We start from the raw sequence: 24,670 nt of genomic DNA, 5'->3' as shown, positions 1-24,670 counted from the left end.
TCTTCATATATGTCAGGGAAACTGTGTCTAGACTGACACTGAGTAAACAGGGAGAGGGGTCTTTAAATGGCTGGTATTTCCTCATGTGGCTGTTCTACACTCTTTGTAGTTAGGATGAAAGGCTGATCAGCGTGTGCATACATCAGAGTGGAGGCTAATCCTCTCATTCAGTGGGGGATCAAGTCCTGAGGTACCAAACATACATAATATTCTTTCCAGGCCACATACTGCCATCAGGGTAAATGAAAAACACAGTCATTACATCTAGTTATCTAAGAAACACATTGTTGCTTTCATGGGAAAAGCCTGCCCATACACAAATGTGTCATATTTTTTTTAGATTAAACTTGAAATTTTTTAACTGTAAGCTGTTTTGAAAGAGTGTCACAAGCCAAAGGGTTAACAAGAGCATGAAAACTGGTGAGTTTTCACCTCACAACAACAGATTACGCAACATTTCAGCAACATTCCTGATCTGACTGCAAATTAATTTAGAGAATCTAGCTGATGCTAGATAATGTATGTAAGCATGTTGTGTCATTTACAAAAAATAAGCCTGAAAACAAGAGATGAAAGGAAAGACTGGAAGCCAGCACACTGACCTGAAACTGCAAGGCATGAAGTAGGGCTACACAATTAAAAAAAAAATCATATTGCGATTATTATTTTTGACAGATGTTACAGTGTGATTCACAATAAGTGATTATTTTTGCATGACAATTTTCTCTTTTACTTGAGAACAAGATTCGTATGCCAGGGCATTTCTGCAGCACTATTGCTACTCCTGTGATTGGATATTGCACTTGGCCATATTGTGGTTTTGATAATATTTCAATTAACTGTGAAGCTCTAGCCTGTCATATATATTTACACCAAAGAGAAAAAATATTTTTCACCTGGCAACAAGTTATACAACATTTTAGCAATGTCAAAATTGTTCCTGATCCTACTGTGAATAAAGGATCTGGATGATTATTGATAATGTATGTGTTATGTCATTTATAAAACTGAAATCAAGGGATGAACGGAACAGCTAAAAACCAGCACACTGACATGAAACTGCAGGATTTGAATAGGGCTGCATGAGAAAACATAATATTGCTATTGTTATATGATTCACAGTTAGTGGAGATGAATAGTTTTGCATCACAATGTTGATTTTCTTTGAAAAACAAAAACTATTAAAGTCTGTATCAAACAAACCTGTTTTCTTATAGCTGGATAATAAGATCTGTAGGCCAGGGCATCTCTACAGCACTACAGTACTTCATTATAATACTATTTTTAAACTTTTCCTTCATCCAAAAATTGCTGTCTCTGCAGTTTGGATATTGCACTGAAAACTGGTAAAATATATGTTTTCACCTGACAACAACAAGTTATGCAACATTTGCAGGAATGTCAAAGTTCCTGATCCAAATGAATCTAAAAGATCTGGCTCATGCTCGAGACTGTATACATGCATCTTGTGTCATTTTCAAAAATAGCCTGAAAAGAAACCATGAAAGGAAACGCTAGAAGCAACAAGCCAGCACACTGACATGAAATTGCAGGGTATGAATAGGGGTGCTGATATGATTCACAGTAAGTTAGAATGATCATTTTTGCATCAAAATTTTCATTTGCACTGGAAAAAGCAACAACAAAAAAAAAATTGTGATGATGGGAAATTTGTTGTGGTTTGTACCAAACAAACCTATTTTCTTATGTCTGGAGAACAAGATGTAGGTCAGGACATCTCTGCTGCACTACACTACTTCATTATAATGCTGTTTTGTCACTTTTGTGTTCTTAGAGGATCTGGCTGGTGCTTTCTTCTGTCTGAAGTTGCTCATTATTATTTGGACAAAGTCAGTCATTTAATGCACCAAGATAATTCAAGTAAAGGATATTTTCATGTGCTTATATTTATGACGAGTTTCTATTTCCAATGAGAAACAGAATCCTTTGATTTATTAAACATAAAACAGGTGGTGGTGGGCTTCAGACAATTTAAATCAATTTGATGCTTTGAAAGCACAACAGTTGCATTGGAAATGAATATTAGGTTAGAAAATAACATTTTTGCCCGATTTAATGTGACTTGGTGATCATCATATTGCAATTATTTTGACGAAATCATGATAAAAATCATTAAAATCATGATAATGGGACATTTTAGGTCAGGACATCTCTGCAGCACTACAGTACTTCATTATAATGCTGTTTTGTTATATATTTTTTTTAAAAAATGCACCTCCAGCAGTTTGGATATTGTTCTTGATTATATTGCAGTTTCAATAATATTTTTTGATTAATTGCGCAGCCCTAATGAAAAATATGAGTTTTCACCTGACAACAACAAGTTATGTAACATTTCAGCAACAATCCTGATGGTGATTAACTTAGACAATCTGCATGCGTGTTGTGTAATTAATAAAAATAAGCCTGAAAACACATGATGAAAGGGAAAGCTAGAAGGCCGCACTCTGACATGAAGCTGCAGGGTCTGAATGCAGAAATCCCCCAAATGCAGAGAGCATCCTCGGCTGCACCTCCCTAATCAACAGGTTCGCATTTCCCCAAATTACTGACAGAGAAAAAGTAAGATATTGCAACATTTTTTTCTTTTTCTGACACTGATAAATAATCCAGAAATATCAAAAATCGAAACATAACTGATCCAAAAGTCAGTACACACACAACAAAGCTCAGAGCAGAGAGTCACAGGACCTCGGGCTCAGCTTACGTGAGAGACCCCCTGCTGTTAAAGGACCAACACGCTCCTCTCCTTCCTCTCCATCCACCTCCACTCACCTGTGCTGGCGGTGTACTGCAGGCTGCCCCGCTTCCTGAACGGGGACAGCGGTTTGCTCTTGGCCGCGGCTGCCGTCCCGGGGGGCAGGTTGGAGGACATGTTCCCGGGTTGTGCGGTTCAGCCTGACGAGGAGAGGAGAGCAGAGTGAGTCAGAGCTGCGGAGGACGGAGCGGCGGAGAAATATACTGACAGAGAGGAGGACGACGAGGAGGAGGAGGAGGAGGAGAGGAAGGAGGAGAGATGGAACTCAGATGCTATAAGAGCTTCAGGGGGTTTGGTTGCAGTCAGCGTAGGGTGCGTGCGTGCGTGCGTGCGTGTGTGTGTGTGTGTGTACGTGCCTGTGAGCAGGGATTTCCAGACTGGTTGGTCCAGCGTGGGGCTGCGGAGCATCCCTCTGCAGCGAAACAGGATCCGCCCCCCAAACACACACACACACACACACACACACACACACACACACACACACACACACACACACACACACACACACACAGTGTACCAAAAAACATGGCAGAGCGCAGTTCTGCTGTTGCCATGACAACCACAAAGGAGTGGGCAAACCAATGGGGAGAAAAGTTGTGTTTGGAGTAGAATTTAGATAGTAAAATGAAATGCTAAAAACAAACGTGACAAAAATGTTGTGCGCAGTAGTTTATGATGTAATGCAAAAAGAACAAAAACATTGGAATTAAAAAATATTCATGATACATTTTTAGCTTTTATGCTAGTGGCATCACACAGTTTTATCTATGGCTGGTCCAGAGGAAACTCTCAACAACTAGCTATTTGATGAATTGTCATGAAATTTTACAGTCATTCGTGGTTTCCATCGGATGCATCCTACTGAGTTTAGTGGACCTCTGAATTTTCATGCCATCATCAGATCAAATGGTGTTGACATAAAAACACTGACATTTCCCTTAAGCACAGCTGGGCCGCATTCAGCCTTGACAGAAAGTGACAAAACATATATTTGAACAGAAATGGCACTAAGTCAACCATCCTGTTGCATGTATGAGCGCGATGCACTGCAAAGCTTTTAATAGACCCTTTTACCGTCGACGACAACGAAAAGCTGGCCGCCCGTTACTGCAACAAAAGGCAGGCATCCAGACAAGTTATCAAGCTGCAAAGATTGAATTAAACATTTTACCAGCACCAAAATCACCAAAATGTCTGTTTGCTGAGTATACTATACTTCAGAATCGATATTCCAGTGGTCGATATAAGTTGTTCCAAATTCCGACACAATCATGACCGTCTCAGAGCAAGCAAGCTGCAAGCTATTAAATGTGTTGATTGGACCAAGGACGAGGTCAAAACTTCTCGTTTTTGCAGCGGCCCATTGACAAGCTGTTCTGGTCCGCCGTACTCCCGTTGCCAAAATGCGTGCGAAGCTTTCTCTTTGTTTACAAAAGGGCGGTGTTTACATGCACGTCACTGCTGATTGGGTAACACCAAACACAAAACCAGAGAAAACGTGCACAAAGCCCAATGCACTCTGTTGTGCACTCTTTAGACAAAACGCGCTGTTCATATCCGGAAACTGTTGCAAAACGGTGCACATTTTCAGATTTAACGTGCCCCTGTGGACTACAGAGTGCCAAAGTCACGCCTTCCGGTGGACCACCATGGGAACCTCGGAAAAATATGAACTGTAGTCTGTGGCGAGAGACAAACTATTTTTTTTATACTGTTTGAATTGTGCCACAAATCACACATGTGATGTTTGTAAATTTAAAACATAAATTTTCCATGTTAAGAAAGTCACAGACTGTAGTAAAATTATTTAAGTGTCAGACTGTGAAGATATGTAATTTGAAAGACTACACACCCAGAAGTCGTGTAAGTGACGTCATGATTTTCTCCATCCAGGAGCTAACGTAAGCCGCTGAAGCGAAAAAAACTTTAAAACTGTCAGGTGACTTTATTCAAATGTGATTGGATGAAAAATAGCTTGAGTCTTTGTTACCTAGAATATCAGTTGAGCGTTTATTCAGTTTATTATGATATAAGATAAAGAAGAGCAGCAAATCCTCATATTGAGAAGCATGTTGCTTGAAAAATGAGTTAACAGTCAAGCGATTATCAAAAATAGTTGCTGATTAATTGTCTAACATTTGACTCATTGATTATAATTAGCATTTTATTTCAGCTCGAATTATTTTTATTGCATAATAAAAGTATAATTCACAATAACTGTGTTTTTCCATCCCTTTCTGTGGGGCTTGCCCAGAATGGTGATGCTTGGAGAAAGAAGAATAGTAGATTTAATATATCTTTCAGAACAAGCTTTGAAAATTTGCTGCACAATTAAAGGATTGAAGTATTTAAGAGTGATTAACAAAACGTCAGTGCAGGATGTGTAGAAAGTCCATCATTCCAGAGAGGCTATAAATGCAGATGAGAGTCTAACACTCCTCCTTCCTCTCTTCAGGATTTATGGGTTTTACATGAGCATGCCTCTCTGAATACACACTAGGAGCTCACAGGAAAGATTCAGTCCTGATATTATCACTTGCAGGATGCCTGACATTTTCACCTCCTGGCTACAAACCAAAGACACACCGTATATATGTATAATCAAGTACTTTTCTCCACTTTTAATAATGTAAAAAGAGACACTGGCTGCAAACTGATCAATAAACATAAGAGTGCAGCAGCAGAGGAGTGTGCCCTGTGGAGCCAGTGCCCCCTTGTGGTATTTAAGAGGAAGTACTAGTGAAACCGTCTGCAGCACAGCAACATACTGCAGCTTGTAAACATGAACCTGTGATAAGCTGCTCAGTGACATCATTAAAATGGTAGCATGAATCTATGCGTTAAATAAGGACATGTTTATGACACCAAATACCAAACCCAGTAAAAATTAAAGACACCGAGTGGGCACGTGGTATAAATCCTCAGAATTATACACAATTCCACACATACATCCAGGAATCATTTACAGGTTGTATGATTAATTTATCTTTAATTTTACAAAACAGGTTGCAGTGTTTATGATGCTCAGTGCAAATTGTGTTATATACGAGGAAAACTTGGTCTCTTTATGTATGATTCAAATCTAAATGATAAACATAATGTGATATTATTTGTTTTGTTTACGTGAGTCCATGTCATGTTTTATTTTTTATGGTATGAGGACTTCATGGTTACACTTTTTAGTAAAATGTCTGTCATTTTGGATGTCTTCCTCTGGATGATTCATTACAAAAACATATGCTGTGTTGAGCTGGGAGCCTTTTTGCAACAGTTTTAAATTGTTGAGCTTGGGACAGTTTACAGTTTAATGTAAGAAGCATTCTCATATATTTTGGGCACTTGTATGAGCACAACACAATATAAGCCTCCAGTAACCTCAAATATGATCGGAGAAGACCCCCTAGTGTTTTGCCTCAGATTTTCAAGAAAAAAATAAGATAAAGAAGTAATTCCTTATTTGATTCTAGCATTACAACTCAGTCACATCATGTTTAGGGAGTAGAATACAAGTGATTCTGTGAAAAGGTCTGTGTGTCCCACATGAGTGAAAATGAGTGAAAATCATCGTGTTCCTAAGTTTTAATGGAAAATGGAAAATATTCATCCAGCAACAACCCCTGTTATTACATATTGTTATGTACATATATTGTAATATTAACAACAACAACAACAACAACAACAATAATAATTATAATAATTATAATTATAATTATAATTATAATTATTATTATTATTATTAAAGACATTGAACGGGCACATGGTATAAAGCCTCAGAATTATACACAATTCCAGTGATTCTGTGAAAAGGTCTGTGTGTGTCCCACATGATAATAATAATAATAATAATAATAATAATAATAATAATAATAATAATAATAATAATAAACACAGTATAAACACATTGATAAATAATTTCAAAATTTGTGCCAAACACATTTGTCTCCACTCAGAATATAATTATTGCTTCAGAGAGTTGTTGTAAAGCCTCACACACAAACCTGTTCAAATTAAGGTCTTCTTGGCACAATGACCTACAATCACTATTTTATATATTTAATTTATTGAATTTTTATCTTTTTGCACAGAAGACAAGCAAAAAGAAAAGAAACCAAACAGAAACCTACATCCTCATATGCATATTTATAACCACCCACATCCACACCCACTTCAAAAATCTGTTTCTTGACTACATGGACAAATGTCCAAGCAAAAGACAATTAAACCAGAAGTAATGACATATCAATGTGTCATAGAATTCAAGGAGTCCTCTTTCATTAGTGCTGTGAAAATGTTTAGACAAATGTCTGAAACAGATTCATAGACTCAAAAATGGACAGCCAAAGGCAACACATCATGCTTCACGCATCATAACGCTGCAACACGGGGAACATGGGATACATGGCTGCACTTCAATGAGAATTTAACTACAAAAGAAAAACTCGGTGTGGATTTGAGACACAGACAGTTGTTTGACAAAAATTAACTTCTGGGAAAAAGAAAAAAAACTAACTTTGCTGTTTGCTGTTGTTCTAACTATCTGAAAGAAAAAATAATTATCATATATTGCATGGAAAACAAGAAAAGATTTTAAATGCATTTCTTGCTCTCTTGCTCAGCATACTTCTTTATGAGAGTGCATCCCATAAACACCTATACTTGCTCATTACTCATTATTTTATTTGAGAAGTTATAAATTGAGAGAGTAAACATGCTTGGAGATTACATGTAATGGGATTACATAATCTTGATACAAAAAAGGTAACTGTATTCCAGATAAAATGAAAGACAGATAAAATGAAAAAAAAAATGCTTAACTGGGTGGAAATTTTTACCATCTATGTCATTTTTTTCTTATCAACCAACCAATCAATAAATTGCACACAACAAAGAAAGGAACAGATAGACAAACTAATAAACCTAACAAGCAACATAAAACACTTAGTGCTGCAACAATTACAATTAATCTGTTGTTAAATCAACAATTAATTAATTAATTTTCAAAATAGATGCAGATTAATTTAATTGTTGATTAACAACAGATTAATTGTTGCAGCTCTAAGTGTTTTGTGTTTGTTGTTAGGTTTATCAGTTTGTCCATCTGTTCCTTTCTTTGTTGTATGCAATTTATTGATTGAGTGACTGAATAAATGATAAAAAAAAAAGTGAAATTTCAACCCAGTGAAGCAGTTTTTCACTAGAGGCAATGGTAAAGAATTGGCAACAGTGTGCACAGTGTGTCACTTTCATCTGCAGCTGTGATGGAAAACAGTTACCTTTTGGATTATGTAATGTTGTTACGTGTAATCCATTACTCCTCAAGACTGTTAACAACAACTGTGGAAACAAAAGTTAAAAAATGATTCACCTGAATTTTAATGAAATAAAGGTCAGCATGATTCCATCAGTAAACTGTAGCTTGTTTATTTCCCAACATAAATCACATTCATCTGACGTTGTTTCAGTTGTGTATTTCTCCTCTGGTCATCCATGCACCACTTCCTGCCGTGGCTCTGTGTCCCCCCCCCCACTGACGTACAGTGCTGTTAACTCCACTCTTGTGCACTGATTGACTGACTGCTTGTCACTTGTTGCCTCTAAAGGTAATCTGTCTGTAGTTAATCCCTCTTCAGCTGCAGGAAAATATACATTGACCTTGAACACACAGTTTCCTCTTATGGCCAAGAAGACACATCTACACATGCAGCAGAGAATATTAGGAGAGAATTTGGATTATTTTCTTTCCACTGTAAAAGTGGGAGTTGAGTATCCCAGCATGCACTGAGACAGCAGGGAAACAGCCTGCATATAGTAGGCAGCCAGTCTGTTACAGGACATGAACACAAACATTTGACTCAGAGATGTTTTTGTACCCGGAGGAGCAAGGGTGGATAAAAACATAAAGACGAAAGACAGATGGTGTGATCTGAGCCAACATAATAACATTTTTGCTTTGCAGTTTTGATAAATTCAGCTAAATTTCTGCATTTTGCACAGTATGACAGTAAAATAAAGTCATGGTATTCCATGCTGAAAACTTTTTCACAGAAAATTTTTACATTTCCAGCATTTATTCCCAAATGTCAGTGTTATTTATTTATTTATTTATTTTTGATTTGTTCTGATTATCACTCAGAATTACTGACAAAATGAGAGTCCTAAGAAACTACCCACTGGATGAAGGTATTTGATTGTAGTTGGGGATTACAGGAATATTAATTTCCTTCACATGATGGTTGATGCATTGTATATGAACCATTTTATTCTGAACCATCTGACATGTTCTAGATGTGTGTGGGCCTGTGCAGTAGAAGAGTGTAGAGGTATGACTGTGAAAATATATAGAAATACTGACGAAATTCACTCAAACTAAATCTGCAAACATAAATAAGGTAAAGAAGTGTCATCTATCTATAATGCATAGTTACAAGTAAATTAAATAAAAACCCTTACAATACTCAAAACCAACAATTTTTTATGTATATTTGTAATTCACACAAAACTACATATGCAAGTATAAATAATGTCATTAGTGTTGATTTTTCTACGTAATGCATAATTGGAAGGAAGTATAAATAATATTTTTAAAAAATGCTCAAAATCAATCTTTATTTCTGTTTTTGTTCATGAAATTATGTATTATGTATATATTATGTAAGAAAAGAAATAGGTGTTTTATTTTATTTATTTATTGCTGTTGTTTATCTGCAGTGAATATGATATGGGTCAATAAAAGTTTGGGAAATTTTTTATAAAATCTCACCAAAAAAGAAGAAAATGAACATGCTTCATGATATAAATCATTCTGTATAATCGAACAATGTTAATGGTAGTTATAAAAACAGTACGATGGTGTTGCAAGATGTTTTGTCTAAGAGGATTACTGGCGAGTATGACAGCATTTGTAAATGATCTATGGTGCCACCAAGGTTCCCTCATGCGTCACAGTGGGACTACTGTACACTTATTTATTTAGCAGACTTGTAGAAAAGCTTGTAGACTAAATGAGCTCATCAGTGGGTGGGAACTTGCTGTAATGGAGCCTGCAGAGGATTTAGAGAGTAACATCAACACACAGCACACTCACAATGAAGAGGATTCATCTGTAGCCATCAAGCACAAATTCATGTTAGTATTTTCCTGTGGGGAACAGAATTGATTTAACAGTGATCTTTGATTATTTATCAGCTTACATGGATGGTTTGTTCAAAGAGGTTCAACAGTCCAATCCTACTGAAGCCCCTTAATTTAAGCAGGAGAGTCAGTTCTTTCTTGTGCATTTATGATTGTAATATGAAATGTTTAAGATTCGTAAATGAGAAAATGCTCCCTGTGATTAAAACACACAATAGTTTGTGTTTTACTGATGCTGTTGATGAAGATTAGAAGCCTCCATCTTGACCTACTTGTGCAAATAAATGTGAGGAAGAACTCGTTGTTATTCATCCTTTCTGCACCATGATGTATGGTATTACATTATGCTGCTAAAAACCACATGTTCTGTCCTACATGTTCAGCTCCCCTCCTCTCCACTGCACCCACCACCCTAAAAGACGATGTGTTAGGCCCCGCCTCTCGAGTTGATCTGAGGCTCTGTGGGTAATCTCGTCAACAGATCAGAGACACAGGGCCTGAGCACAAAGCGGGGCTATGCCATCCTCCACCTAATGGGATTGGCCGCCATCACTAGATGTGCTACTGCGATTAGCCTGCTTGGAAGCGTTCAGGGATTTAGGCCTCAAGCACCCTGCCCTCAGCTATTAGCACTACATGCTTAGGCAGAGTGACGTGAGTGTGAGGCTCTGTATCTCAAGACAGAACTCTGACATGATGAGGACTGAGGCCGCATGAAAGGGAAAGCTGTTTGAATCTATTTGATGCACTGATTTGTGTGCATCTAATAAGCAAAGTTTACAATTTGAGCTGTTTGTAAAATGTTTTACAGCCCTCTCTGGAGTGAAATGACAAATATTCTATTCCCCAGATGGTCTCTAATGCTTCTAAGTTTGAGCTTATCTTTTATAGCCACTGTGAAACTTCTGAAATCACTTTTTTGTTTTCAACTTCACTCACGTGTCACACTTTTTCTTTTTGAGAGGTCCCAGTCTGTCAATCCTTTAGCTGTTCCCTGAGCCTATTTGACCCTGACGTCACTAGACTGTTTGGCTGGCTGAAGGACAGACCCAAGTTCTGTTAAACCTGCTCCTCCTGCAACAAAATTACATAGAAAGTTATAAACGTGGGAACGGTATATGCAACATTTGCAAAAAGCTTTAGAAATATCCAGTAATTCTCGTGTAGTTCAAGTTGTGCCACTGCGGCCTGCCTTTATTAGACTTTATTTGTTGAAAAAGCTTTTATGGGGTGATGTAGAGCTGCTGGGTGTGGCTCTTAAACAGAAGCATGGCTCCTACTGATTATGTACTGCTGAAGTTGAACACAACAAACAAACACATCTGCCATCACTCCATTTGGAAATTAAGTAGCTGCCTAATTTAGTCATATTTCACCATGATACACCATAATCATCACAGGTGTGGAGCATGTGCTTGTGTCACACCAATAAAAATATAGATGTAGCTGACTAGTGACTGATAGATGTAACAATGCCTCTGGTAAAGTAAATGGTGGCAGAATTTTTACTCAAAAAGCTGCAAAAACAAGTAAGTTGTGGTTGCAGTTAATGAGTGACTAGGTAATGTTTTTAATATTTACTGTTAGAGGTAGCATTTGTTTACCAACTAACCTTAGCTTAATGTTAGCTGTTGTTTTACAGGAAAATAAATATTTGAAAGTAACACAGAATGCCTGAGAGCCTTTTGCATCATTTTCCTTTGAAGAAATTAAGACATTCCATCTATAAATGGATGCAGAAATGACAAAAATTAATGGATAAAAAGTTAGAAATTGTAATATGATTACATATTCTTTTATCAGGAACTGTAACAGATTACAGTTACATTTATTTTGTAAAACTAGTTATATGAAAGTAGTAGTAGTTACTCTCTAACACTGCTAATATTCTATTTGATGTTCGTGTGAAATCTCACCATAATTTGTGTATGAATTCTTGAGTTATGGCCAAAAATGTGTTTTGTGAGGTCACAATGACCTTTGACCTATCACCACCAAAATCCAATCAGTTCATCCTTGAGTCCAGGTGGACGTTTGTGAAGTTTGAAGAAATTCCCTCAAGGCATTGAGATACTGAGACCACAAATTTGGGATGCCCTGAAAACATAATGCATGTGGCCACGACCACCAATCTGATCATCTCTTATTAAATAGTAGCATGTGAGGTTAGCTGTGAACAAACTCCAGGTTTGTTCATGTGCACACGCAAATGATAGCATGATCCCCTCCAGACTTACACCTGGCAGAGATAATAAAATCGCACTTTCCTGGTTCATATGTCAGTTTATGCAGCGAGTCGTTGATATTCTCATGCTGATAAAACCATAAAGAGTTTATTCAGGAGCAGGACCAGGTTTCAAACTATCCTGAAAGTCATCACTCCTCACAGTCATGTCATGCAAACATTTAAAATGAATAAATAGTATTAAAAAAAACCTTTTCAATTTTCAGTAATCAAAAATCATTAATGATTTGATCACACATTTAAAATGTACTGTCAGAAGTGTGTACCATCCAGCTGAAAGTAAAAAAAGAAAAGCTCAATGACTATTTTAAAATGTATGTTTCAAATGCAAAACATACAAATCAGCCCCTATCTTTTTTTGGGACACTTAAGTTACCAAACTTTCCAAACACTCTGCTGAATTCTGACGCACTAAGCCGGCCAAAATATACAGCAGCAACCTGTCTCCTGACTGAATTAGTGACCTCAGATACAGAATCTCAGAATAGGAGAATCCTCCAACACGCAGGGCGGGAACATTCAGTAAGAGTCCTGAAGACAAGGCCCACTGACCTCCACCCATCAACCCCACTGGACTGACCTGCTCAGAGATCAACTGCTCCAATCCTGTAACAAAAACCCATCACTCTCTTAACACCTCTGCTCTGACTGGAGGAAAATATTTCTGAGATAAAGATGATGAAACTTGGGGGGGGGGAAAACAAAAAACATTTAGGTCATGTTTTTGCCGAGATCCCCACTAAACATCAGTGTGCAGTGACAGTTGCTTTATTTAGCCAGCACCACACCACCTGGGGTTTAAACGTCTTAACTATAAGAAGTTTATGAGAGGTTAATGCTTCCCTCCCTGAGTCCCCGCTCCGTCCATGTGACCGACACTGAAATCAAGAGTCGACGCAGGATTGATGAAGAGAGCAACGCCTGCATACTGACTCCAAACCACACTTTTATTCAAATGGACGACGTTTTGATACCAGTCAGATCTTTGTCAGCTCACAACCACATCCAAATACATATAAACTGTAAACCAGCAGGCTGATGATGACAGGAAATACAGCACGTATGGTTTAAAGAGAGTAATTGTGAGTGTATTTCCTCAGATGTCGTGTATCTATATGGACAAATCAAATCATTTAAATCCAGCTGGAAAAACTGATGATATCATTGACTCTCACTTTATCAGAGTATTTATTTTCTTCTTTTTTTTACATCATTCACTATTGCCCTTATTAGACTAATTGGATTGACTGGCCAATCAGGAAGAGGCACCTCCTAAGTCAAGGGGTTTAAGCAAAGGGAATTAAAGGGTGGATCTCTGTTGGTCAGAGCTACTGCTGCATTGATTTGATCCTTGAGAGGGTCCCATCTGATCATCACTAATCGAAAAAGGCCAACGAAGCCAGGAAGGCTCAAGCACCTCCCTCCCAATCCCCTTCCGCTAGGAAATCGCCTTTCAGCACGATTAGTGTTGCACCCAGTTCTCTGCAGCTACTCACAGAGAACCGTCAAAATTTCCATCCTTGAGGATCTTGAGTTTGCGGAGGAAGAAAGCATGGGTGCGGGAGCAAGTGCAGAGGACAAAAAGTCTAAGGAGTTGGAAAAACAACTCCAAGAAGATGCTGATAAGGACTCTAAAACTGTCAAGCTATTACTGCTTGGTAAGTGGACTCATTAATGGTCTTTGTGCACAAGTTTTCCTCTTAGTCTCAGACTGCAGGTGATGCAAAGTGCTCAGTCTGACAGGTTGCAACTTCAAAATGATTCAGTGCTTTACAGAGTCTAACTTTTAACTCTCCATCTCTGATTGGAGGAATTTTCTGTGCAGGTTCAGGTCTGCAGAGTAGGGCAGAAGTCTTTAAGTCAGCTGGCAGTCAACAGGTGCAACTGAAACATTAGAAGAGTTAAAATGCACAGGGAAAAAAAACATGACATGTTTCGGGAAAATGTTTTAGTCTGTGCTGCTTGAGCCCTGAAAGGTTGCAAAACTTGGTTCTAAGTTTAATTTATGTTACAGATGATTTAATTCTGTATTCATAAGTTAATAATGCATATTTTTTGACTCATTTGATGCACATTCTTTAAATCTTGGATATGAGTCATCTGAGGTGTGTTGAACATCTGCTCACTGCCTGAATAGATGTAAGATATGGTGCGCTCAGAGGATTTACAGGCTGCGCAGGTGATTTGTTTCAGGATAAAACCCCACATTAGTTTATTAGAAAGATGGGGGGGACTGTTTTTAAGCTTGTGCAAAACTGAGAGGGCTTTAGTGAGAGTGAAGTAAGTGCAGCAGAGGGAGATGAGAGAGATAAGTTTGCAGGTGGAGCTGTTCACACAGGGGTCTGAATGGAAGCTCAAGAAAGAAACTCAATTTTATAGATGAAGAAATGTATAATATAGAACAGTAAAACAATTACTTGAAAATCTAATAAAACTTTTGTAAGAGATTTTGATGTTAAGGACTTATGTACAACATAGATACTGCACAGACTTGAGCTTGTGTAGCTGTTTTAAATTATGCTGAATTATTTCAAAGACTTTGCAGCCCTGAACTTCAGGCTGGAAAGCACTGCAAACAGTTCTTTAAATATTTGAGAAATATACTTTAAATTTGAAAAAATAGGGTCCAAATGTACTTGTATATTTTATCCAAAATCTAGAATGACTTTTCAATTCTGATGGAAGGACGTTGGTGCTTAAAATAATCGTAGCCTTTGGTCTAAATGAATCACAGCACAGCAGCGATACGTCAATCCGATTAGCTAACTGGTTTAGAGCAGATCCACTTGGAGAGGTCTTTGTTGATCCCTCAACTCACACATAAAGAAATAAAATGTATGTTATTACCTCTAATGTTATAACAGCAACATTCACAGTGTCAAAATACCAGTGAACATTTTGATGAAAATCTAGTTTATGATATTACACAAATAAAATTAAAACCATAGTTTATTCCTGTTATTCTAAACAGGAGGTCAGGTGAAAATACTTGGTTTCATAATGTAAACAACCTGGACCTCTGTGCTGCTGCATCAGTGATGCATGTTAGAAAATAAGAATTTAATGTATAAATGCTTTTACTCTGAAACAGTTAATTATTGTACTTTATATGTGTGATTTTTGAATTTTGTATCTCAGAACACTGCATTTTTCTTTCAAAGTGTAATTAAAAAAAAAAAAAAATGTTGAAAATCTACTCAGAGACTTCCATTTGAGTTACAGAGGAAAAGCTTTTGCAGCAGTATCGGGGATCAGACAGTTAAAAAACGAATAGGGAGAGTGCCATCTTGTGGGCTCTGATGGACAATGTGAAACTCTGCAGGGTTTTATTTGACCTGAACATGTTTGCAGCTGATTTCAGTGGTTATCTCCTCATGTGCAGGTGTGCATACCAGTGAAATAGACATTTTAAATGTCTTAATAACTCCTTGGATATTTAGGTTAAACAAACAAAAAAAACTTCTATCAAGTAGAGCCCTAAATGTAGATGTAGTGTAGTATAGTTATAGGGAACTTTCAAAGCTGTTACTCTGAAGATTTTGAACCTGGATGAAACCCATGTAATTATCTCTACAGACCTTGTTTGCTTTCATAAAGTGTTAAGTGTGATGGTTCAAAGAATGTTTTCCTCACAATCTAAAAATATACATTTAAAACCCTGACCCACAGTGTTTTTTTCCCTTAGATTTTGGAGTGCTTAGATTGCCTTCTTTGTTGCCTTCATTTTGATCTATGGTTTGAGAATACAGAGCACGCAGTCATCTCTTTTTTGTTAAACATCTGATGCAGCTTCTGTAAAAATGTCTTTCTATGGTATTTATCTGCGGGACAGACTTAATGCAAAGCCAAAAGGCACATTGCTAATGACCACGAGGTGAAAGAATGACTCTCAGAGAAGATAAAGGCACTCTTCATTAAGTCATCACAGCTGATGAAACCCCGTCTCCATACTGCACTACCTTTATGACTTTAGCACAAATTAGCAGAAAGCAAACTTGTTATTGACTCAGTAATGACTGCTGGCAGGGGAAACCCAGTGAGGGTTTGACGAGGCCACATGTCATGTCATTAAATACTCAGTAAGTCTGTGGACGCAGCTTAACGTGGCTCCAGTGAGAGCAGGACAGTCGGCTTTGGTCACTCTGTGATGTGATAAAGTCCTTCTGACCCGAGTTAGCTTACAGTGCTGCAGAGAGCCTGATCTGCCCGCAAACTCTGCAATCCAATTGTGCCTCCTGAACTGTATGTGCATGCACACATACTGTAAAAAAAAAAAAAAAAAAAAAAAAGTCATATTTTAAGGCAATTGTCAACTAAACTTGAACAACTGTCAAAGTTTTGAGTTTTCAATCAAACTCAAAATGTTCAAACTAAAGTTTTGGAAAAAAGTTTCTCAACCTTATCTTTTATTTTATTGACTTTTTCCAGGTCAGGTTCACAGCTCCCTGTGAACAATGTCTGAAATAGTTTCTAAATCTCAAAGATTTAAGTTTATCTAAAGAAAAAAGAAAAGCAAATTATCTCAACAAAAGATTATAAACTTTTTAAAAAGTGTATTTAATTAATACATGCAAATAATACACATAGCACTCATGACAATATGAATACATTATGATATAACTCAAAAAGTAATTCAAATAATTACATTACTATACCAATACAATTAGAAACTGAAATATACACAGGTTGACAAACTTGTTTTAGTTCTTTAGTTTTAATTCAAAACATAAGAGTTTGAGTTTCATATAAAACAAACAAACAAACAAAAAATTGTAAAGCCAGTTGCCTTGGAATGATTAAGTTTTCTCAATTTCTTTTCTTTTTTGCAATGCAGTCCACATTACATGCATGTGCAAAAAGTGTATCTAATCCAGAAAAGCTCTATCTCTAATTTTTTTTTCTTACTTAAATTCAGCACGATTTGCAGAAGTTTGGAGATGTCTGCCAACACACTGCAGTTCAGTGGAATTTATTACAGCATGATGGGCTCAGTGTACCAAAATCAGACATTAATTACTCAGCAAAGACCAAATTAGACTAACTAAGCAAAATGAAAAAAGCAAAAACTTTTGTTATGTTATGCTGTTCCTGTTAGTGGAGCCTTTTGCGAGTTCAGTGTCCTCTGTTAAACCATCACGAGACTTCACAAGAAACTGAGAGCCAGAACGCTGCAGACAACTTTATGATCAGCATAATTTCACAGACTAGCTGAAACTCACAGAAATGAATGCGCACATTAAAATCTGTTTTCTGCACTGCCACAGACAGCAACGTCTGCTGATTTTTTTTAGCCCCAACTGCATTTTGATGTAACTGTAACTAATGTTGACTGTCGCATGCTTCACATTTCCGTGCCTCTGTTTCCTGCAGATTTTGAAATATACATTTTGCATTTACTACATATTTTTTGCACACGTCATATTTATATTTGGGTAGGACAAGACGTTAATAACTTTTAAAGCACAGAAATACACAAACTTGAGTACAAAATAGTGATTATTGTGATTTCCTGTAATAGCACTGGCATGCTTTATAACTCTTCATATTTGACATTTTTATGTAGTGTCTATATTTTTTTAACATTCATTCATGCTAAAGTTTTGTATCTGTATTCTATATTTCTATAAATTCCCACATGTACAATGACAATAAAGGTATTTGTATTTTCACAAAGCAAAGGTCCTGATGTGGTGTTCTAGCATGACTCTTTACCTTTTTTAGTTGAGTAAACCATATGTCCTGAAAGTATCCAAACAGATAAAGAGCACTTTGGTTCAAAGTGGACAGCATTTTTTTTCCATTTTGGCCAGACTGCTCCTTTAAATTGAGAGCACATTCTTTGGCTGTTTATGGCTCGGTGTGTTTCTCCTCAGTGGCATGTCAAAGAGAAACACAGCAGTTCTGGTGTCGTTGTTTCTGATTGTTTTATTCTCTTACAGGCGCTGGTGAGTCAGGGAAGAGCACCATTGTAAAACAAATGAAGTAAGTATGAAAATCAGCAATAGAGTTGCGGGGGGTTATGTCGTCCACGCCATGTCTGTGACGAGGAATAACAGTGCAGCTGAGCGTTTTTTTAATCTCATCAGTGAGGCACACAGCCAGCAGGCCAAAGCTCCCTCATCTCTGTGTGTTTCTCTTGCAGCGAAGCCTTTTACAAAAGGTCAACAGGCCAAACATCCGCTTACTCTGATTTGTCAGCACTTGTTTTGTGCAGTTAGTTGGCAGTGGGAGCTAAGTGGGTTCAGAAACACACCACAGGGTGGCGCTGTGAGCACTGGCTGCAGTAGATATCTTGACTTGTAACACTACAGAAATCCAAACTAATCATGTAGTTATTTTACAGATCCTAGAATTTATTTGCATTAAAGTTGACATATTTTGAGAAATCATTAAAAACTTTACATATAGAGTGTTAGGACAACATAAATGGCCCACTAGCTCAGAAACTCAAAGAATTAATACACCACTGTTTGTCAAAGCTTTTCAGCAACACTTTATAATAATTATCATTATAAATAGAAGAGTTAAGTTACAACTGATGTTTGTAAATCTTTACAGTTGCTTAATAAATGGTTTATAAAGCATACATAAACATATGAATGTTTGTTAATTAAAGTTTAATTACTTTAAATTTACCATTTATTAATGATGATTATTATAAAGTGTTGTTAGCATTTCCTTGAACTAAAACATTTCTTTTTATTTGTGTACAGGATTCTGCATCAAGGTGGTTACACAAAAGAGGAACAGATGGAGTTTAGAGCGATCATCTACGGCAACATCCTGCAGTCTGCTCTGGCTATCATCAGAGGCATGGAGATGCTGTCCATTGATTTTGGCGCGCCTTCCGGACAGGTCTCATGTGACGCTTTAAAGATGTTCACCTGACATGATGAACTTGTAGAGTTCATCCTCACTGACATGAAATCAAAGTGTAAATGGTTATAAACGGTGCTGATGGATGTTCGCTGTGTGTGTGTATGAAACCTCAGGAGGATGCACAGAAGCTGCAGAACTTGTCAGACTCCATTGAAGAAGGCACAATGCCGGCCGAGCTGGCTGATGTCATCAAGAAGCTCTGGAAAGACTCTGGTGTGCAGGCCGGCTTCGAAAGAGCTGCTGAGTACCAACTGAACGACTCTGCTGGCTAGTGAGTCCATGTCTATTTACCAACACTGACACAGTACAGAGGTGAACAGAGACGTCATTATCTGTATCTGTTCAACCAACAAAATCACATATCTCTGTATCTGGACAGAAGGTTGGAAGTGTGCGATGTTTATCCTGGGAGTCACATTAAATTTATTTTCTTACCTAATATTCATTGACAAAGCAATTATTGTGCATTCAAAGCATCAAGTTGACTTAATATTGACATTTAATTAATTAAGGAATATATTTCCACATCCTCATACTGTACTTTTCATCCCTCTCTCTTTTTTGAATGTTTACTGTCTGAACCTCACCAACCATCCCTTTCATTGACCTCTTTACACTAACGATAAACTGAAAAATATTCTTCATTTTAAGGGAAAAAAATTCAATAAAGCTGTGTTCATGTTGCTTGATGTGCTAATGCCACTGCAGTACTACAGTACAAAGATCTTATAATACATATTAATATTATAATATATTGTAAAAAGAATATAGGGTTAAAATTAAGCACTTAAATTAAATTAAGTACTGTAAAATGTATTTAGATAAAAGTAAAAAGTAATAGTCTTGACTAGGGATGTTAATGATTAATCATTAATCGATTAATTGCCATTAAGAATTTAACAGAGTAAAAATGTGTGAATTGATAATTAATTGATAGTCTAGAAATGGCAGTATAACTGCACCTCATTTGATATAGTTTTCCTGCTGCTTTTGTTGAATAAGGAAACTTGAACTTAAATTTAAAATGAAAAACAAAATCAGGAAAAAAAACATGAAAAAAAAAAAAGAAAAATGAAGGTTGTATATCTTAGTAATTATTAATGATTAATTGATATATATCGTAATTGTCTGCATTTTCAACAATCAGTTAAGGAAAAGGCACAAAATTTGCAACCCTATGCTTATGTTACTGTATTACATTTTAAAAATGATTTTTTTTCCTGAACATAATGAGAAACTTTGGATTTTGCATTATTTGTGATTTCATATAAATAACGTATGTGGACACAGCAGCAGGGTCACATGTAAAACAGCTAGTTAGCTGAAAAGAGGCAGCTAGCTTAGCATTTATAAATAAAGATGATTTCATACCTGAGGCCTGACTGCTGTACTGTTTGCTCTGTCATTCTCAGCTACCTCAATGAAATGGACAGAATCTGCAAGCCAGACTACCTTCCCACTGAGCAGGATGTGCTGCGATCTCGAGTCAAAACAACTGGTATCATCGAAGAACAGTTCTCCTGCAAAGAGTTGCACTTCAGGTAAATCAAAGAAATACCGACTGAACCCTACAGCAGCACCGTCACACCCAGGAGACGCCATCTGACCGACTGATGTTCTGACTTTCTGTGTGTTGGACAGGATGTTTGATGTGGGCGGCCAGAGGTCAGAGAGAAAGAAGTGGATCCATTGTTTCGAGGGTGTGACCTGCATCATCTTCTGCGGAGCTCTCAGCGCATACGACATGGTGCTGGTAGAGGATGACGAAGTGGTGAGTTCAGGTCAGATTCAACTAACTGGTCGTAAAGCATAAGACAGCTCTGTTAATAACTCATCCCGTTTTCCCCACTGGCCTTTTCAGAACCGCATGCACGAGTCCCTCCATCTATTCAACAGTATCTGCAACCACAGATTCTTTGCACTGACCTCCATCGTGCTTTTCCTCAACAAGAAGGATCTCTTTGAAGAGAAGATCAAGAAAGTCCATCTGAGTATCTGCTTCCCAGACTACGATGGTGAGACCAACTGATGCTGCTCTAGTGGTTCATGATGGAGTTGATCGATACGGTTTTCTTAGATACAAATATGATTATCATCGTGGAGGCTCATAACCAATATATGGAACCAATATACATTGGCAGGAGAAATGAAAATGTTATGTTTTAACCCCAGTTAAATCAAGGGTTAACTTTCATTTATGCTGCACCAAACTTTTAAACTAGCTTAAAATTAGTATTCAGTCTTAACTTTAAACTTACATATAAGGAGGTTTAACTTTTAAAATGACAGCCTTTTTGAGATGGACTGAGCAAAATAATCCTCTCTAGGTTAACTAGGCTAACCAATGTTTCAGCTTGCAAATATACAATGAAACACTTTAGATATTTAATATTTAATTTGGGTTAACAAACATCTCCATATTGATTAAGCCATTTAATTTTGGTTTACGTCACTAAACTTGGATTTACTAAATTCACTTTGAATTGTACAGCAGAGCTCTGCTTAATTGAGAATATGGATTCACTCATTTTGAACCTAGTTTTGCTAAACTCTGATTAGAACTGATCTTACAGTAAATAAATTGTTGTTGGTGCAACATTTTAGACTGACATTTTAACATTTTTCACTCAAAACAATTATGATGTGTTATTACAGACTAAATTAGACAGAGAGAAGCGACTGCATCAGAGCCAAAGTGGCGCATGTTTGAATTTATTTATTTTATCGGCAACTGGATTTTAAAAAACAAACAACAACAACAACAAAAAAAAAACCCCAGTTGCTGAATATCAGAGCCAGGCTGATAATCACTCCACCAAGACTAAATTTGTTGAAGCAGATTTGTTGTCGCAGTGAGAATATCAGGCTAGGTGCATGGACAGGAAGGTGGTGAGGAAACATCTGTCAGGTAGTGAGAGTGGATCATGAACAGCTGCTAACAAGTCATGTTTCAGCTTTGACTGATATGAGAGTCATTGTGAGCAAAACTGTGGAGAGAAAATGATAAAGGAAGAATAAACAGATCAAGTAAGGAATACTGGGATCAAACTACAGACAGTGGGAGCCTCAGCGTTGCTCCCTTAATTAAATTATGTGATGCAAGTGATTATATTACATCATGTCAGCTGGCCGACAAAGTGATGCACATGCACAGGGGTTGATGTAAGGATCAGAGTACTTTGTTTTTACAACAAAACTCATAAACCTTCTCGTAAATCTGCTCCTCTCTTCACACATTTGATTCCTTTTAGGCCCCAACACATACGATGACGCCAGCAACTACATCAAGACGCAGTTCTTGGACCTGAACATGAAGAAGGGTGTGAAAGAAATCTACTCCCATTTGACCTGTGCCACAGACACAAAGAACGTCGAGATTGTGTTCAACGCTGTGACGGACATCATCATCAAAGAAAACCTTAAAGATTGCGGTCTTTTCTAAGCAGCTCCAGAGTGAAAAGAGGTGCGCGGTGACCACAACATGTCACTCCTGGGGACTTTGTTGATTCAGAGTAATAGGGTCCAGATGAGACAGACCCCTGACAATTCAATTTAACCCTCACACAGCGAATCATATCTGGCCATCATGCGTTGCCAAGCAACAACTTCTGACCATAACATGAGCTCACATAAAGTCAAACCACACAGACAGTTGAGACCGTTTGGGACTGCTGAGAACGAGGAAGATAATGAGAAACAAAAAAACAACCCTGTGGTGATTTGTGATTTAAAATCAGTTCCTCCCAAAGCTGCAGAACATGCTAACTTTCAATTACATGTCTTTGATTACAGACAGATTATGAAGCTCTGCACCCATGAATATAGCAAAATGTTCACCTTTATAAAAAGCAGCCAAAAGATTTATACATGATTTAAAGCTATGCTATGTAACATTTCCACATTAATATGTCTAAAAATGCTAGACATATGTTATATATTTTGTCGTGTTTACATTGTCCTAAATGCTTCCTACAATAATCAAACCACAGAAACTTGTGATTTATTCAAGGTAACTGTCTTTCCTGCTGTTGCACTGAAAAAATTAAAAAGTCAAGGAAACTCAAAATTTCAAGGCCACTTACTGGAGTAGATTTTTTGAGTTTTCAGCCCAAATCAAACTTGTAAGTTTTAAAAAAGTTATTTAATATTTTTATAGTTCCAAATAAAATCATTTAATTTTTAGTTGTAAAGATAAGGATAAATAAGGTTTACAGCTTTTGAGTTTCTAAAACTTAAACTTAATCCAAGGAAAAAGGGTAATTATCTCAACTAAAGATTATAAGTCAGCAAATTTATTTCAAAACTTAAGAGTTGGTTCAAAACTCAAAAATCTACCATAGTAAGCCGCCTTGAAGTTGCTAGTTGCTCTAGTTTTGCTCTTGCAAAACATTATACGACAGAGAGTGAGGAAGGAAGTGACTAAACCTAACGTCAATATCACCTCATCCATGAACATGATTTTTGCCTTCATCATGTCCAATAGATTTTCATCAGTACCAGTACCAGAGTACCAAACCCCATAACAGCAAAACTTATACATTGTGTTTCAAGTGATTTCAACATGTTTGAGAGTGTTTTTTCTTTATTTTTCTCTACTTTGCAGAACTTCCTTTCCTACCTTAACCCCTCACATATTGGCATTAACTGAGAAGTGTACTGATGGAGCTCAGCGGATCCTCAGTTTGTCGTGTTCATGCCATCATTTCCATGCCAAGTCCTGGTCCTTGACTGCTCCTAGCACATCACCATCTCCCACAGTACATCTCTGCAACACAGTGCACGCCCAGCTGGGCTGAAACAACTATCAAGTCACCGTAATGTTGTGGACAAACATCTTTCGACAAGATCCTTCAGTTTTTCTAAAGTACAGTATTTGTCTCATGCCAGAAGCTGCTGGTTTGAAGGTATGAAGATGAAATAGTTGCTCAAATCGATCCTCGTTGCTTTCTTTTGACTACTGTGTTGTGAGTTATATTTACTATTAAATCCATGCTCTGTAAAATAAATACAACAATTAAAATCAGGGGGAAAATATTAATATTTTGAATAGCAACATGGCAACCTTGTTTTTGTTTTTGAGTACAGTAGTCTCTGTGGTCTTGATATTTAAACTGTAAAAAGTTGCTGAGCAAATATCGCAGATATTCCCAGTGCTTGCAGTATATCCAGATTACAAACCAAATTGTACATGTATCTAATCTAAATAGTGTTAATGTATTCAATTCACTTAACATTTTAATGTGATGAATAAATTTCAGAAGGTCAAACATGGTAGAGGAACTTTGTACATAAGAGTAGATAATTCAATATATTTTGAAAGATAAATCTATATGGAAATATATGAGAGAGCGGGAAACATTAGAGGAGATGATGCTTTATTATGAAAAGGGAATGAAAATCTACTGAGTATGTCCTTTCTTATGAAATGTAGAGGCATGAAATAAAGATGCATTAACTTCACTTGTGTCTCTGTTTCTTTGCTGCAGAATCACACTGTAAATCACTGAATAATATATATCGAATTAGCGAAACAGCGCTGTCAACACTGAATGATAGCTTCAGGCTGTTACTTGTTGGGCACAATGCTGCCGTTATGTAAGTTCCCTCTTCTAGTCAGAGGGAAAATGGCAGCGTAT

The 24,670-nt window shown here is 37.1% G+C and overlaps 2 protein-coding genes across 2 annotated transcripts in view; one reads left to right on the top strand and one right to left on the bottom strand.

The window, feature by feature from the left end:
• Window positions 1–3,004, bottom strand: part of ampd2b (adenosine monophosphate deaminase 2b) — a 30,099-nt gene extending 27,095 nt beyond the window's left edge. The window contains exon 1 of the mRNA XM_084721297.1: window positions 2,797–3,004. Within this exon, the coding sequence (XP_084577423.1) occupies window positions 2,797–2,896 (100 nt within the window). The 5' untranslated portion in view covers window positions 2,897–3,004. The remainder of the gene's footprint in view (window positions 1–2,796) is intronic.
• A 10,480-nt stretch (window positions 3,005–13,484) lies between these two features.
• Window positions 13,485–24,494, top strand: gnat2 (guanine nucleotide binding protein (G protein), alpha transducing activity polypeptide 2). The gene is made up of 9 exons (XM_084721296.1): window positions 13,485–13,813; window positions 18,095–18,137; window positions 18,869–19,010; window positions 19,148–19,305; window positions 20,447–20,575; window positions 20,676–20,805; window positions 20,896–21,049; window positions 22,286–22,497; window positions 23,638–24,494. The coding sequence occupies exons 1-8, from the start codon at window positions 13,708–13,710 to the stop codon at window positions 22,474–22,476; spliced, it is 1,053 nt and encodes a 350-aa protein (XP_084577422.1). The 5' UTR covers window positions 13,485–13,707; the 3' UTR covers window positions 22,477–22,497; window positions 23,638–24,494.
• The last annotated feature ends 176 nt before the right edge of the window (window positions 24,495–24,670 follow it).

Source organism: Lutjanus erythropterus, chromosome 6 (genome assembly GCF_056507025.1).
Source record: "Lutjanus erythropterus isolate fLutEry1 chromosome 6, fLutEry1.hap2, whole genome shotgun sequence".
Classification (NCBI taxonomy): Eukaryota; Metazoa; Chordata; class Actinopteri; order Lutjaniformes; family Lutjanidae; genus Lutjanus; species Lutjanus erythropterus.
The sequence above is the reverse complement of the archived record's forward strand: the minus strand, read 5'-3'. Positions and strand labels throughout refer to the sequence as shown.

Excerpts from the sequence above, each read along its gene's own strand:
- gnat2 (XM_084721296.1), top strand. The coding sequence starts at position 13,708 with ATGGGTGCGGGAGCAAGTGCAGAGGACAAAAAGTCTAAGGAGTTGGAA. Across the intron at positions 13,814-18,094 it reads TGTCAAGCTATTACTGCTTG|GCGCTGGTGAGTCAGGGAAG; the intron begins GTAAGTGGACTC and ends ATTCTCTTACAG. Across the intron at positions 20,806-20,895 it reads TGGTAGAGGATGACGAAGTG|AACCGCATGCACGAGTCCCT; the intron begins GTGAGTTCAGGT and ends TGGCCTTTTCAG.